Source organism: Zonotrichia albicollis, chromosome 30, assembly GCF_047830755.1.
Source record: "Zonotrichia albicollis isolate bZonAlb1 chromosome 30, bZonAlb1.hap1, whole genome shotgun sequence".
NCBI classification, from domain to species: domain Eukaryota; kingdom Metazoa; phylum Chordata; class Aves; order Passeriformes; family Passerellidae; genus Zonotrichia; species Zonotrichia albicollis.
The window spans coordinates 3,510,493-3,527,222 of NC_133848.1; the positions used below are offsets into that span (position 1 = coordinate 3,510,493).

The 16,730-nt window shown below is 65.3% G+C and overlaps 1 protein-coding gene across 1 annotated transcript; it reads left to right on the plus strand.

Annotated features, from left to right (window-relative positions):
• Nucleotides 1–49: 49 nt before the first annotated feature.
• LOC141725605 (uncharacterized) lies at nucleotides 50–8,021 on the plus strand. Its single transcript, XM_074529560.1, has 6 exons — nucleotides 50–2,609; nucleotides 4,606–4,898; nucleotides 6,087–6,155; nucleotides 6,279–6,338; nucleotides 6,407–6,659; nucleotides 6,746–8,021. The coding sequence occupies exons 1-5, from the start codon at nucleotides 2,071–2,073 to the stop codon at nucleotides 6,493–6,495; spliced, it is 1,050 nt and encodes a 349-aa protein (XP_074385661.1). The 5' UTR covers nucleotides 50–2,070; the 3' UTR covers nucleotides 6,496–6,659; nucleotides 6,746–8,021.
• The last annotated feature ends 8,709 nt before the right edge of the window (nucleotides 8,022–16,730 follow it).

The window sequence follows — 16,730 nt, forward strand, 5'->3', positions numbered from 1 at the left end:
GGGCTCCCGAGCGCCTGCGGCCCCTGGCGGGGACTGCGCGCAGCTGCAGCGGGGGCGGTGCCGGGGGCCACGTGGGCACGGGCGGGGACACGGGGGGACACACGCGAGTGGGCACGTGTGTGTGTGTGAGGTGCCCGGTGGGCACACGAGTGTGTGACAGCTGCTCTGTGGGCACACGAGTGTGTGAGAGCTGCTCTTCGGGGACACGAGTATGTGAGAGCTGCCCGATGGGCACACGAGCGTATGAGAGCTGCTGTTTGTACACACGAGTGTGTGAGAGCTGCTCCTTGGGCACACGAGTGTGTGAGAGCTGCTCTGTGTGCACATGAGGCTGTGACAGCTGTTCCTTGTGTACACAAGTGTGTGAGAACTGCCCAGTGGGGACACAAGTGTGTAAGGGCTGCTCTTTGGGCACACGAGTGTGTGAGAACTCTGTGGGTATACGAGAGTGTGAGAGCTGTTCCATGGGCACACAAGTGTGTGTAAGCTGCCTGGTGAGCACACAAGTGTGTGAGAGCTGCTCCGTGGGCACACAAGTGTGCCAGAGCTGTACTTTGGGCACACGAGAGTGCCAGAGCTGCCCGGTGGGCAGGAACACAGATGGGCAGGAGCTGCCATATATAGGGGCACACGTGTGTGCAAGAGTTGCTTAGTCTGTGTGGGCACAGATTTGGGTATGTAAGAGCTGCTTTAGGGGCACAGGTGTGTGTGTTTGTGTGTGTAAGAGCTGCTTCATGGGGCACAGATGTGTGTAAGAGCTGCCTGGCAGACAGAAATGTGTGAGTGTGAAAGCCACTGTGTGTGCATGGTGACACAAGTCACACCTGGTCACACAAGGGGCTGCCACAAACACACCTGTGCAGGAGCTGCCCTGTGGGCACACTCATGGGCACACACATGTGCAGGAGCTGCCTTGCAGGCACGAACACGCATCAGGAGGAGCTGCTGCACACTCATGGGCACATGTGTGTGTAAGAACTGCGTTATGGGTCTGACACATGTGTGTGCAGGCGCTGCACTGTGTGCTCACCATGTGTGTGCAGGGCAGGGACCCATATCTGAACAGGCACAGGTGTGCAAGAGCTGCTCTGGGTGGGCACAGATGTGGCAGGAACATGTGTGAGTGTGAGCATGTTGGGCCCATACGTGTGCAAGAGCTGCTTGGTGGGCAGGGACATGGGTGTCACACCTGAGCAGGGGCTGTCACACTTGAGCACACGTGTGTGCAGGAGCTGCTCTGAGGACACAAACACACACAGGTGTGCAAGAGCTGCCCTACAGGCTTGGTTACAGGTGTCGCACCTGAGCAGGAGCTGGCACACATGAGTACACGCGTGTGCAGACACACACAAGTGTGCAAGAGCTGACCAATAGGTTTGGTCACAGGTTTCACACATGAGCAGGAGCTGTCACATGTGAGCACACATCTGTGCAGACACACAAGTGTCCAAGAGCTGCCCTGTAGGCTTGGTCACAGGTGTCACACATGAGCACACGTGTGTGCAGGAGCTGCTCTGGGGATACAGACACACACAAGTGTGCAAGAGCTGCCCTGTAGGTTTGGTCACAGGTGTCACACGTGAGCAGGAGCTGTTACACATGAGCACACGTCTGTGCAGATGCACACACAGGTGTGCAAGAGCTGCCTGGTGGGCAGGAACACGGGTCTCACACATGAGCAGGAGCTGTTACACATGAGCACACATCTGTGCAGACACACACAGGTGTGCAAGAGCTGCCTGGTGGGCAGGGACACGCGTGGCCAGCAGCTGCCATCACCACGGGCACACGCATGTGCAAGAACCGTCCTGTGCGCATGGGTACACGTATGCAAGAGCTGCTCGTGGGCACAGCCCCGCGTGTGCAAGAGCTGCCTGGTGGGCCCGGGCACATGCATGTGCAAGAGGTGCCCTGTGGCATCTCTCCGTGCCGGTGCTGGTACTGGTGGCTGCTGTCCCGGTAACGGCGGGGGGCTGCCGGTACCGGTACCGGGGCGGTGCCAGCTCGGCTGGGGTTTAGCAGGGAGCCAGACTGGATCGGAGCCGCCGGTGCCAGGGGCGGTGCCAATGGATGCCAGTCGTGCCGGTGCCGGTACCAGGGGTGCTGTTATCGGGGATGCTGAGCAGTGTTGGTCCCGGTGCCGGTGGTTATTCACGGTACCGGCTCGGTGTCGGGCTGGGAGAGGAACCGGAGAGTTGCCAGGGATACCGATGCTGGTGCCGGTGGATGTTGGCGGTACCGGCGGTGCCGGACTGGGGCGTGGCCGCTGGTGCCGGTCCCGGTGCCGCTGGGCAGTTACTGGGCTCGGTGCCGGTCTCTATGGCCGTGCCGGTGCCGGTGGGTGCCGGTGCCGCCCGCCAAGGGTTAATGGCAGTCGGTGAAGTTGCCGGGCGGCGGCGCGGCGGGATTGGCCCGAAGTTGTCGGGGCGGGCCGGGCCGTGCCGAGCCCCGCCGGGCCGCCCCGCCCGCGGCCCCCCGCCGCCCCCCGCCGCCGGCGGAGCCATGCGCCCCGCGCCGCTGCTCGGGCTCCTGCTCTGGGCGCCGCTGCTCTGGGCGCCGCCGGTGCGCGGCTTCCGCCACGGCGTCCACTGGAACGGCAGCAACCCCAGGTACAGCCGCCGCCCCCGCCGGCCCCGCCGCCTTTGTACGCCCCGGGCCCGCCGAGCCCCGGGCCCCGCCGAGCCCCGGGCCCCAGCGAGCCCCGCGCCCGCGCCGCCGCCACGGGACGGGACGGGACGGGAGGGGCGGCGGGCGGTGGGCTCCGGGGGGGCGGGGCTGCTGGCCACCGGGCCACCGGGCGGGACCGAGCCGGGGAGCGCCTCCCGGTGGGACCGAGCCCCCGCGCATCCCCGGCAGCAGCGAGCCCCCAGGTAATGCCGAGCGGCCCCCGGTGCGCCGAGCCCCCGGGCATCCCCAGCGGCACTGAGCCCCGGGTGGTGCCTCCCGGTGGGACCGAGCCCCGGTGGGACCGAGGCACCGGGCAGCTCTGGGCGTTGTGGAGCGGGTGAGAACCCCCGGGGGTGCTGAGCTCTGAGCAGCACCGGGCACCGCCGGTGGTACTGAGCCCCGGTGGTACCGAACCCCGGGCAGTGCAGAGCCGGTGAGTGCCCCAGCTGGTACAGACCCCCGGGTGCCCACGGAGGGCACCGAGCCCTGAGCATCCCCGGTGACACCGAGCCGCTGGGCATCCCTGGGTGCCACCGAGGCAGCGAGCACACATGGGTGGTGCTTAGCCCCGGGCACTGCCGGTGGCACTGAGCCCCGGGTGGCATTGGTGTCTCAGTGACACCGAGCTCTGGGTGTTCCCTCACCAGTGGCAGCCCTGGTTGCCCTCAGGCCAGTGGGCACTCCTGGTGGCACCAAGCCTTTGGTGGCACCGAGCTGGTGGGCAGTCCTGGTGCTGCCAGTCTGCCAGTGGTACCCACCTGTGCTGAGCCTGAACGCCCTTGGTGGCACTGAACTCTGGACATCCTCTGGTGGCATCAGGCTGGTGGGTGGCACTCTCGGGGCTGTGGGTTTCCTTGGTGGGTGCCACTCCAGCCCACACCCTGCCATTGCTGCTAACTGAGAGCTTGGCTGTCACCAGCAGGCCAGGGTCTGGCTCCATCCCTCTTCCCAACCTCCTCCATTTTAGGAATTTCCCAGCTCCGGGCTTCTCAGGGAGCAGGAGGCAGGGTCAGGATGCTGGGGCCTCCTCCCCATGGAGGTCCTGGGCTCTGGGCCTGCTGCCCTGTGGCACACTGGCACATGATGGGCAGGGCTGGGGTGCAGACGCTGCCCTACTCCCATGCTGCAGATGGGAGAGGTGAGACCCCACCACCCCTGGGTGCCCCGGGAAGGGGGGCTCTGTGTGCCCCTCTGCTGGGTCAGGTAGGGCGCTGTCCCCCTGCCCTGGCTCTGCCCAGGCCCGTCCCAGCCAGCGTCACCCGTGGGATGCTCTGAGTCAGCAGGAGTGTGTGCTCCATCCTGCCCTCGGGGAGCCCCCAGCCTGAGTGGGGTGTCAGGGGTTCAATGCCCCCTTTGCCAGAGCTGCCATCATGGTGATGAACATTCTGGACTCTGCCAGAGCTGTCTGTGAACACTGGCTGCACTGGGGCCAGCGTGGGGGCTGAGATCTCCCTGCCAGCCCCACTTTTCCATCACCAGCCCCAGACTCTCAGCACCAAGCGTGTTCACACACATGTGCACGTTCATGTGTGTGTGCCTGCACAGCTGCTCCACCCCGGCCTGGCCGCACTTGCCGTCGGCCCAACCCTCATCTCCGAGCATCCCCAGTGCTGCCCCCGTGCCCTGCCCGCCCCGTGCCCCCTGCCCCGGCCGCCACCCCCCGCCAGCCCCGGAGCGTCCCTCCGCACGCTCCCCCAGCGCCGTGTCATGTCCGATCAGCGGCCGGCCGGGTGCCTGGGGCGAGGGGCTTTGTGCCCGGCCAGCGTGGCTGCACAAACCCCCCCGAGCCCATTCAGCTCCAGCGGCCTGCGGCTAATCCGAGCTGATGCCTGGCGGTGTCCGCTCGGGGTTTTTTTGGGGAAAAGCCCAGCTCCCTGCTCCGCTGGGGCAGCAGGGCACCCCTCCCAAGGGACCCCCCCAGCTTTTCCTGCCCGGCAGGTTCCTGCGGGACGACTACTCCATCCAGGTGGCCATCAATGACTACCTGGACATCTACTGCCCGCACTACGAGGGGGCCGTGCCCGCCGGCCGGGCTGAGACCTTCACGCTCTTCATGGTGGATCGGGAGGGTTATCGCGGCTGCTACGAGACCCCCGGCGCCTTCAAGCGCTGGGAGTGCAACCGGCCCCGAGCGCCCTTCGGGCCCGTCCGATTCTCCGAGAAGATTCAGCGTTTCACCCCTTTCTCACTCGGCTTCGAGTTCCAGCCGGGGGAGACCTACTACTACATCTGTGAGTCCCCTAGGGGCTGCGCTGGGGTCAGGGGGCGCTGGGTGCGATCCTTGGGGTCAGAACGTGTCAGGGGGGCTTGAGTGCAGCTCCCCAGGGTTGGGGGTCACCAGGATCCCCATGGAGCCGAGTTTAGGGCGTGTGGGGGGTCAGGGTACAGCCAGGATGTCACTGAGGTTCAGGGGAACACGGAAGTTCTGTATGATGCCAGGGCTGAGGTGCAGGGGGCTGTGGGTGTCCCGAGGGTGGGGGTACAAGGGGATGGGGTGCAGGGGGTGTCTGGATGCCCTGGGGTGGGAGATTCATGGAGATGTGGGGTGTAGAGAGGTTCTGGATGCCCATGGAGGGGGCAAAAGGGGATCAGGCTGCATGGGTGGGGTCTGGATGTCCTGTGGTCAGGGATGTGTGCAGGGTGGGCTCTGGGTGCTTCGGGGTTGGGGCACGAGGGGTCGGGGTGTCCCCGGATCGGGGTGCAGGGGGGACTCTGGGTGTCCCTGGTTCGGGATGTCCCTGTTTCAAGGTGTCCCTGGTTTGGGGTGTCCCCTGTTCGGGGTGCAGGGGGGGCTCTGGGTGTCCCCGGCTCGGGGTGCCCTGGTTCTGGGTGTGCCCGGTTAGGGGTGCAGGGGGGCTCTGAGTGTCCCTGGTTCGGGATGTCCCTGTTTCAAGGTGTCCCTGGTTTGGGGTGTCCCCTGTTCGGGGTGCAGGGGGGGCTCTGGGTGTCCCCGGCTCGGGGTGCCCTGGTTCTGGGTGTGCCCGGTTAGGGGTGCAGGGGGGCTCTGAGTGTCCCTGGTTTGGGGTGTCCCCGGTTCGGGGTGCCCTGGTTCTGGGTGTGCCCGGTTCGGGGTGAGGGGGGACTCTGGGTGTCCCTGGTTTGGGGTGTCCCCTGTTCGGGGTGCAGGGTGGGCTCTGGTTGTCCCTGGTTCGGGGTGCCCCCGGATCGGAGTGTTCCTCGTTCGGGGTGTCACCGTTTCGGGGTGCAGGGTGGGGGGGCTCTGCGCGCTGCGGGGTGGGGGCACGAGGGGTCCGGGTATCTCCGGTTCGGGGTCCGGGGGGGACTCTGCGCGCTCCGGGGTGGGGGCGCGCTCCCCTCGTTCCGCCGGGAGGGGGCGCCCCCGGCCCGCGCGGAGCTGCCGTCGGGGGGTCCCGGGGGGGCCGCACCGGAGCCGGTGCCCGCTGACCCCCCCTGCCCAGCCGTGCCCAGCCCCGAGAGCGCCGGGCGATGCCTGAAGCTGCGCGTCACCGTCTGCTGCCGAGGCACCAGTGAGTCCGGCCGGGGGGCTGCGCCCCAAAACTCGAGGGCTTCACCGGTCCCCACTGGGGGACACCGGAGCCTCCACGTAACCCAGGGCAGCCCCTCCCTGACCACCGCGGGGTTTTTTTCAGCGCCAGAGCCGGTGACAGAGGTGCCGAATTCGCAGCCCCGAGGGCGCGGGGGCCCCGAAGGTGAGTACGGGGGCGGGGTTGGGAGGTCGGGAACCGGCTCGTCCTGACCCCTACCTGTGCCCCGGCAGATGTGGCTCCTGCCCGGGGCACCGCGGTCCCATGGCAGCCCTGCAGCCCTTGCCTGACTCTCGTGCTCCTGGCCCTGCTCTGGATCTGACCCCGGCGCTGCCCCTGCCGGGGGGATGGGCTCCTCTGCCCCAAGGCCGCTTCCAGACTCTTCCTCCCAGCCAAACCCCCGAGCCCGTGGGGCAGCCCCAGGCCATGACCCGCCTGCTGGACCTCCGCAAAGCCGAGCTGGGGCCGGGAGCTCCGGGCTGGAAGGTGAGGGGCAGCGGGGGTTTTGGGGCGCTGGGTGAGCACCTGCGTGCTGCCCTGGAGCATCCCTGCACGGGCTCTCTCCCTGCCAGGGCCATCGCATCGCCGCACGCCGGGATTGCCGAGAGTCCCCGCGCTGGGATTGCCACATCCCGGCACTGCCCCACCGGCCACCGGCTCGGCGCTGGGGTCCCCTCAGCGAACGCCTGCTCTGCCCCACGGCCACCACCTCATGTCGTGCCTTTCCCCACGGACCCCCTCCCCTGGGGCCCAGGGACCCCCGAGCCCGGAGCGGGGCAGCAGCTCCGATGGCGGCATCGGCCGCTCTGCCGTGTCCTCCTGCGGCGAGGACACGCTGATCTGTCTTCTGGGAAGACGCCTTCCTCCGTGCCCTCGGTTTGGTTTTAACCCTTGGTAGTGACTGAGCAATACAATATTTGCAAGATCGCTGCGCCCCGGCTGTGCAGCCCCCGCCGTGCCCCTGCCCGTGCCCCCCGACCCTGCAGGGGTGCCAGGGTGGCTCCTCCAGGGTGTCCCCTCCAGGGTGTCCCTGCCCCTCGCTCCCCGCGCAGCCCTCATGGCCTTAATTGCAGCAGTTTGATATTGAGTCGTCAGCTCCTGTCACCGGAGAGCTTTAATTACAGACGAGCTGCTGGTAATTAACCCCTGGTGGTGGGATGAGCGCTGGGACAGGGGGTGAGGGCGCAGTGGGCTTGGTGGTCACTCACCCAAAGCCCCCAGCCAGCACCCTGGTTCCTTTGGCCACCTTTGGGTGTGGTTGGGGTGCCCCCAGCTCTCTGTCCATATTTCCATCTGCTGTGCACCCCATAAGATGCCCAAAATGAGGGGTGTGAGGAGAGCTGCAGGGTTTCCCCTTTCCCGAGTGGAAGGGGGATCAGTGGGGGCTCATCCCATGGCACAACTGGGTCTCTGTCAGAACCATGGCTCTGCCACATGCCCCAGCCTTGCCAACAGCAGGAGACTTCCCCGATGCTCTCAGTCCCCCATCCCACAAGTGCAGCCCCCCACTCACCCTCCTGAGGGGCCCAAAACCCCCCGGGGCCGCCTGCAGCAGGGCCCCCCCAGCCCCTGGCCGTGCAGGCGTTGCCGGCCGCCTGCCGCAGTGGTGCCGGGCACGTCAGACAGGTTTTATGGCTTCTGCGAGAGAGAAGCTGCTTGGCAAGAGGCTGAGAGAGAAAGCATCGACCGTGCCGCTCCCCTCCCCCCCGGCTCGGCTGCCTGCCCTTCCCCCACTGCGCCCCATTGCCCTGCATGGGGGGGTCCCCATCCCCCTGGGGAGCACAGGGGCTGCCTGGTGCAGGGGGGCATCTCCTGTGGGACCCTCCCCTCCCCAGGAGGGGTGAGAACATCTGGGGGGATATCGTACCCATGGGACCCCTGTGCAGGGTGCTGGGTGGGGCATCCCCCAAAGTGCCCACCTGGGGGGATGCTGGGGGGCAATGGGGCCTGTAGGGGCGGTGGGTGGGGATGTGGTGTGATGGTGATTGTGGGACCCCCAAGCAGGGATTCCAGGGGCTTTACCCTTGGAACACCCATGCAAGGATTCCAGGGAACAACCAGGCCCTATGGGACCCCCAAGCAGGGATTCCAGGGGGCTGTACCCCCATGCAGGGATTCCAGGGAACAACCAGGCCTTGTGGGACCCCCGTGCAGGGATTCCCGGGGACAGCCATGCCCTGTGGGACCCCTGTGCAGGGATTCCAGGGGGCTGTACCCTGTGTAACCTACATGCAGGGATTCCAGGGGGCTTTACTTTGTGGGAACCCCATGCAGGGATTCCAGGGGACCATGCCCTGTGGGACCCCCATACAGGGATGCTGAGTGGGGCCATCCCCCAAAGAACCCCAATACAAAGATTCTGGGGCACAGCTGTGCCCTACAGTCCCCCCTGTGCAGGGATATTGGCAGGCTGTGCCCTGCAGGAATCCATGCTGTGATACCATGGGGGACTCCCCATTGCACTACCCCTTCCCCAGACCCTCATGGACTCCCATACAAGGCCAAGGGGATGCAGTGGGACCCCCAGAGTGGGTGCTAGCTCTGGGCCCTGTCCTTGAGCTGGTGTTGCTTGGTATGCAGGAGCTGCCACCAGCTTCAAATCCCATCGACTTCCAATGAGCAATGCCATCAATAACGGCTAATTGATGGCGCGGCCGCTCCAAATCAGATTCCCCGTCCCCTGAATCCAATTGATGGCTCCGCACCCCGCAGCCGCCGCGGCAGAAATTGAATCTATTCAAGGAATGGGCTCCATTAGCCCTTCCCTTCTGTCTCGCCACCCCCCTGCCTTGGCCAGTGCCACCCACACCAGCTGAGTGTGGGGTGCCCATGGGGAGGAGTGTGGGGTGCCCCAGGTGGGTGGGAGTTAAACCTTCAGAAAGTGGGAAGGAAAAATTGATCACCTGGCATAGCAAGCGATGGGGAATGGTAATAGCAGCAGGGAGATGGAGAGCAGGATAAAGAGCCGTGTTGTGCCAGGGGCTGGGAGCCACAGCAGGCACCAAGGAGGGGGCACGGCCATGCTGTGCCCACCCCATGGCCTGGCTCACTGTCACAGCAGGGATTGTGGCACTAGGATGAGCCTGCTGGGCACAATCCCTTTCTTTCTGGGGTGTTCCCACTCCTGGAAGATCCCTCACCCAGACACGCTGCCCCCACCCAACCCTGCCGTGGCCCCTAAGACCCCTCATCACCCCAGCACAAGGATAAAATCAGACTCTGCAGCTGTCCCAGGGTGGCCAGGACACACAGGGGACACAGGGCTCGGTGCCCCTCCCCGAGGGCTGACAGGGGGGAGCACAGCCCCCCAAAGGGCAGTGGAGCCCATCCCTGCCTGTTCCCCACGGGCGAAGGGCAACGGCGGCAGCGCCCACCCCGGAGCTGTCGAGAGCATCCCGGAGATGGGAAATGGCTCCGTGTCACCATGGAAACGGGGCCACTGGCTCGACATGCCGAGGGGACACGTGTGCTGAGGGGACAGGCACGCTGAGCCCTGAGGAGCAGGGCACTGGGAGCGCCAGGCATTGGGCACCATGGACTGGGCAGCGGGCAGTGGGCACAGGACCCTGAGAGCCCATCACCCACCTCGGGCCAGCTCCCTCATTACCCACTCTCAGGGATGCCACCTTTCATGGTGCCACCTCTTCATGATGCCACCTCCTTGTGATGCCCCCGTGGCTGGGCAGCTCCAGACCCCCACAACAGGGCTGAGCAGGGGGTGCAGGGGCTGGAGCCGCCATTCCCCGAGCAGCCTCCTGATGATGTGCATCGTCAAGGTTATCATCGAGCAAAACACTCAGCGGGGGCTCGGAGGGAGCCGGCCCGCGCCGCTTAATTAACCGGAGCTGCACGCGCCGAGCCCGCTCCTGCCATAGCAATGAGGGCACGGGCACTGGCACAGGCGGGGGCTGGCACATCCCACCTGCATCCCCGGGCGGCTGGCAGAGCAGCTGGCCGGTCCCTGCTGCCAGGTGTGCCCGCTCCTGGGGCCAGGGTGGCAGTCGGTGTGTGCGAGACAGCCTGGCACCGGTGGGTGCGCACATGCAGGGGTGTGGGCACAGATGTGCAATCACCATTCTGGGCCAGGGTGGCTGTTTGTCCGTGCCTGTGTCCGTCTGTCCTGTCATGCCTGTGCCCTTGCACGTGCTGGAGTGTGATGTAATCCTGCTGGACAATAATCCTGCTGGGCAATGTCAGAGCAGGGATGGGCAGGAGCTGCCCTTGCTGCCAGCTCTGCTTGGAGCTGCTTCAGACCGAGGGCCTGCATGGTCCCCAATCTCTGCATCCCTGGGGAAAAGGATTAGGACTTCAATGTGAGGGTGCAAATGACACAGGGCACCACCCCAACACAATGTCCCTGTCTCCAGGGCAGCCAGACAATGGGGGCAGAGGCTGGGGCAGGTGCCCACCCAGGGCAGCTTGTCCCAAGGGTGCCCAAGTGGGTGCTGAGGTGCTCTGTGCCAGGCTGTCACCAGGCTCATGGCCTCTCCAGCAGAAGGATGCTGTGGGGATGGTGGAGGTGGAGCTCTGGAGCACCTTGGGCCTTGCTCCCCACATCCACCACGTGCCCTGTGCTCCTTTGATCCTCAAGCTGCTAACGAGCTTCCCTGGCAAAGAGCTCATTAGTCAGGGCAGAGCCAGAGCTGCCTGACCAGCACCAGGCCAGCTCCTTGGGTGCCCAGGGAGAGGGACAGGCCAGGCCAGTCCCAGCAGCTGGCAGGAGGACTGGCTGGTGTGGCCAGAGGCAAGAGCAGCACAGGTGGGTGGATGCTCTGAATTATTGAGCACAGGAGCACAAAGTGGCTGCGACAGCAACACCTGCATGGGGGGCATGGGGCCATGCTCACAGCCAGGCGTGGGACCCCCAGCTAGCCCAGATGGAGCAGCTGGACAGTGCCAGGCTGCAGGGACACTGCACACACCCAGGGTCCTCTGCCAGCCCCTCGGGTGGCAGCTGCCAGCAGCCCGGGGCACCCCTCACCTGCCAGCAGCACAGGGCACTCCATACCTGCCAGCATCATGGGGCACCCCACACCTGCCAGCAGCACGGGGCACCCCACACCTGCCAGCAGCACGGGGCACCCCGTACCTGCCAGCAGCATGGGGCACCCCACACCTGCCAGCAGCACAGGGCACCCCATACCTGCCAGCAGCACGGGGCACCCCGTACCTGCCAGCAGCATGGGGTACCCCTCACCTGCCAGCACCTCCTGGTGCTCTCCTGGCAGTGCCAGCAGCACCTCCTGCCCTATTCCCTGTCCAGCGCACAGCTCCAATCACCTGGCCAGCAGCACAGGCCTGGGGCAGCTGCAGTCAGTGGAGGGAACCCCCATTTTCTCTGTACCCCCAGCCTCTCTGGTGAGCCAGTGGAGGGAACCCCCATTTCTGGTGAGCCATTTCTGGTGAACCCCCATTTTCTCTGTACCCCCAGCCCCTCTGCTGAGCAATTTCTGTTGAGCCAGTGGAGGGAACCCCCATTTCTGATGAGCCAGTGGAGGGAACCCCCATTTCTGGTAAGCCATTTCTGGTGAACCCCCATTTTCTCTGTACCCCCAGCCCCTCTGGTGAGCCATTTCTGGTGAGCCCATGGAGGGAGCCTCCATTTCTGGTGAGCAATTTCTGGTGAGCCAGTGGAGAGAACCCCCATTTCTGGTGAGCCAGTGGAGGGAACCCCCATTTCTGGTGAGCCAGTGGAGGGAACCCCCATTTTCCCTGTGCCCCCAGCCCCTCTGGTGAGCCGTTTCTGGTGAGCCCCATTTTCTCTGTGCCCCCAGCCCCTCTGGTGAGCCGTTTCCAGCGATGCATTATTGAAGCCCCCCCATGCTATGGCTCACGGCAGGCACCGCCTCAGCCCTGATGAATATTTCAGGCCCTGAAATCTCCTGCGCCTGCACGCTTAGCCCTGGTCCCCCCCTGCCCCCTCAGCTCGTTGGCTCCTTTGTTTCCCTGTGCTTCTGCCCAGCACGGTGTCACCCTGCCCTTCTCCCTGGGGACAGTCACCCATGGCCTGGAATGGGATGGACAGCAGGTGGGCACGTGGGCACTGCTGGTGGCACAGCCAGAGCAGCCCTACACTGCCAAGCTCAGTGCCAGCTGGGCATTCCTAGGATGGTTCCTGTGTCCATCCCCAGCCCTCATTTGGGTGTGAGGGTCTGCAGGTCCCCTGGCAGCATCACCTGGGATGGGGACAACCTAGAGCCCAGCACATTGTGGGTCTGTCCCTGGCACCTCCCAGTTCGCTGCCACCTCTGCCAGTGTTCCCAGATGCCGATTGTGGCGTGATCTGTGTGCAGTGGGAGCAGGATATCGATGCTGCTTGTCACTCCTTCATCAGATTAACGTCACTTACACACCACCAGACACCTCACAGGGGACACCAGGGTGGCACATGGCTGGGATGAGCAGAGCATGTTCCAGAGCCAGTGGGGAGCCAGGTGCTGCGGCTGGCAGCCACAAACCCATCCCTGTGTCCTTGTCCCTTTCCCAGAGAGCTGTGGCTGCAGTGGGGCCATGTGCCAGCCCTGCCCTACCCAAGCCTCCCACCTGGCACAGCCCTCGCACCCTGCAGCACATCCACACCGTGGTCATGTCACAGCAGCAGGGGACAGCAGTGAGGCTGGGGCTGCCCCCGGTGGATGACATTGGAGTGATCTTGAGGCCAGGAGGGAGGTTTGGAGAGGAGAGGAGCCGGCTGAGTCACCCGGTGCCGGCTGCTGACTCAGGCGCTTCCTGCCAGGTAACCTCCACTGCCGGCGTGGGCTGCTGGGACGAGGATGTGGCACAGGGGACAGACGGGAATGGGACAAGGATGTGGCACAGGGGACAGACAGGACTGCCTGGCACACCACTCCAGCACCCAGGGTGGGCTAAGCTGGCAGTGTGCACATCTGTGCTGCACCAAGTGATGACCCCTTTCATCTCGGCTCACCCTGGCACCGTGGCTGCCAGCCGTGGGAGCCACAAGGAGCTGGTGGCTCTCACCTCCCAGCCGCCACCTCGGGGTGCCCACACACCCAGGGCGGGTGAGATTTGGCACAGCTGCTGGAGCCAGGGTTCCGGCCAACAGGCGCCTGGCGCCCAGGGCAGGAACCCTGCAGCTTCCTCCTGCTGGGCAGCGGGAGCAGCGGGGCTGGAGCCACGCACGGCTTCATGCAGCGGCTCCAGCAGGAAGTTGATTTCCTCTGACGGGCCTGGCACCGCCGCCTGGCACCGCTGCTCACTCACTGGTGGCAGCTAACCCTCCTCTGCAAGGCCACAGAATCCAGCTCCACATAAATTAACCCAGGCCGCTAATTAATGAACTTCTCCCGTGTCACTCTGCGTAGTAGGGCTCGCTCTGGTCCCTCTGGTTAGACCTTGGTCTCTCTCCTCACCAGGGATTTGGCCACCCATCTTCACCTCCCCTGCATCCCCATGCCCAGCCCCAGGATGTCACCCAGGACTCCTCCAGAGCTGGATTTTCCCCCCTGTCCCTTTGAAAGGGGAAGGCTCAGCCCCTGTGCCCTCCCCGAGGCGATGCCCGCTGAGCGCTCATCAAGGCGCTGGCACGGCTCAACCATCTGTGAGGCTTCATTCAAATTTAACGACTGACACGGGATAGAAAAGGGAAGGGGCAGGGAGGAGCAGGGCTGCTGGGCACACGGTGTGTGCTGAGAGTGCCCCAGCCGTGCCAGCCTGGCAGGACAGACCGTGCCCAAACACCAGCATGGGGATGTGAGGAGCTGCCCCAAACGCCGCCAGGAGCCAGGACGTGGCCATGCCAGCCGTGCCAGCTGCCTGTTCCCCAAGCCAGGCCATGCTCGCTGCTTGCCTTTGCCTTGTTCTCGCCGTGTCTGGCTGGACACGTGCCGGCACCTGGCTCCCTCGGGCGGGCCGGGAGCCCTGAGCTCAGCGCGTTGGGCCCTGCTAGGTGTGGCTGGTGAATATTTCATGCCCGCGTTCGCCGAGCCCTTTCTTGGTTACACTCCTGCCTCCTCCCCGCGCTCTCACCATGTTTATTTATTTAATGAATTATTTATCGGCTCCCCCTCTCGCTCGGCTGGGCGCTGCCCCCTCCCCACTCCCCCAGCCCTGCGCGATGATTTATTGAATGCCGGCTCTGCTCTGCGGTTGCGACATTCTGTCACAGGAAGCCGCGGTTAAACATCAACCCAGGCAGGCCAAGGCAGGTCCCCTACCCCGCCGGGGACACGCTCAGGCCCCTCGGGGCTCATGGACGGCAGGTGCGAGGCTTTCCCCACCGCTTTAATGCCAAAAGCTGCTGGTCCTTGTGATGGGCGCAGCGTGGAGGGGACAGAGGGAGAACCAGGGATGCTCCATGCCCTTGCTCTGGACAGCTCAAGGCCTCACATCCCTCTAAGAGCGAAGCCACCAGGGTGTGTCCCCAGCCGTCCCGTTGTGCCAAAACCCAGCCAAGCCCCTTCTGTGTGTAATTCCAGGGGTAATTCCTGACACCTGCACACGCCGCGGTGCCCAGGGCTGTGTTCTGCCCCCTGGGTGTGTCCCTCCGTGTCCCTCCGTGTCCCTCCGTGTCCCTCGGTGGCGGGGGGACCCCCGTGGTGCGGGTGCTGACGGCGGAGCGTGCGTTGCCATGAGCGGGGGGGTTTCCATGTGGAGGTGGGTGTTGCCATGGGTTTGCCGAGCCGAGGCGTTTCCATGGTGGCAGCGCGGTGCTCTGGGTCCTCCCAGAGGTGTGCGGCACCCTGGGAGATGCCACCGCTGCCGCTGCCACCTCAGCCCGGCCCCTGTGCCCTCCCCTCCCCAGCTCTCCCCCGCTCCCACCCCCAGGCAGCCAGAGCCCTTTTCCACGTGTTGTGTTTTCTTCACTTCACTTCTTCGGATGAATAATTAATAGAGGCTTTTTTGGTCCTCCGGGCCTTTCCGTTTCCCCCTTCCCCCTTCCTGGTGGGGCTCTGGCAGGGGTTTGGGCTCCCAGTGCCACCAGTATGGATGGGGAATGGGCATGCCATGGGTCTCCCATGGTGCTGAGTGGGAGCAGGGGCCCTGCCCATCATCATCATCCTCCTTGTCGCCCTCATGGCCTGGGGCAGCATCCACATGGCCTAAAGGACCCTGAGGACAAATGGGGTGGCTCTCATTGCACACAGAGCTCCTCATAAAACTCTGGGGAGCCAGGAGACCACCCAGGACTCAGCACAGGGCACCTGAGAGCCACCAGGCCCACTGGGGACATGGGAACATGACATTTGGCACAGCACCATGCTGGCCACGCTCACCACACAGCGAGATAGCTGCTGGCAGGAGCAGCTCGGGCCGGCTCAGCAAGCCCAGCCACGGTTTGGGAACCTCCTGGTTTCATTCACGAGCTCCTCAAGGCTGCCAAAGCTGCAGGTGATGCACAACGCCAGCGCTGCCGGGGCAGAGGCTGCTGGGCTGGGGATGGTGGGCACATGTGGGAGCTGGGGGCAAGCTGTGTGTGCCCAGTGAGCTGTGTGTGCCCACTGAGTGTGCCCAGTGAGCTGTGTGTGCCCACTGAGCTGCGTGTGCCCGCTGAACTGAGTGTGCCCAGTGAGCTCTGTGTGCCCACTGAGCTGTGTGTGCCCACTGAGTGTGCCCATTGAGTTGTGTGTGCCCTGTGAGCTGTGTGCCCACTGAGCTGCATGTGCCCGCTGAGCTGAGTGTGCCCGCTGGGCTGAGTGTGCCCGCTGGCCTGCGCATGCCTGCTGAGCTGAGTGTGCCCTCTGAGTTGCTCATCCCCGCTGAGCTGCGTGTGCCCGCTGAGCTCCGCGTGTCCGTGCCAGTGTGAGCGTGCCCGTGCGTGCCCACGTGTGCCAGGGGGCCGATCACCTGGCACTGGGCTCTGCCAGGCAGCCCTGCACGGCAGTTGCTAAGGGATCCCACCGAGGACGGGCTGGCACTCAGCTCAATCCCCACACCCGGGGAGCCCCCACATTCCCCTGGGCTCCCCCCAGGAACTTCCACCCCACAGACCCTTGGGGTGTGGGAAGAACGAGGGCCTACCCATGTGGGTGGGCACTTGGCCAAGTGCTGGCTCCCGAGGGAGGTCAGGGCAGGCGGCAGAGCCTGGCACTGTGTCCGTGTTCCTCGGTAGCCAGGCCGTCCTGGCACATTGGCACACTCCCTCCCACCCACTCCTGTGCCTCCAGGGTGTCCAAACCCCTCTGTGAGCACATGTGGCCCTCATGGCACTGGCAGCAGCACCGGGAGGACCCTCTGGGGCGCTGAGCCCGCACCCACAGCCCCCACAGACCCACAGGGGCTGCTGCCCCACGGCCCGGAGCTCCCAACCACAGCGACCCCAATCCCGCGGGCTCCTGGCCCTGCTGCCCCCAGTGCCAGGGAGATCCCAGTGGCACCGGCTCCCACAGGGACAGGCAGGGGTGCACCGAGGTGTGGGAGCACCCACGGGGGTCCCAGTGCGACCCCGATGGCAGCAGGACCCCACTCAGGTAACGCCCCCCGCTCATGGGGGTCCTGGCGCGACCCCGGTGCCACCTGGTCCTCCCGGGACCCGGCCCCGGCGTTTCCACCCGCGGGGAGCCGCAGCCCCGAGCCTGGTGCCGGTGCCGAGCCGGT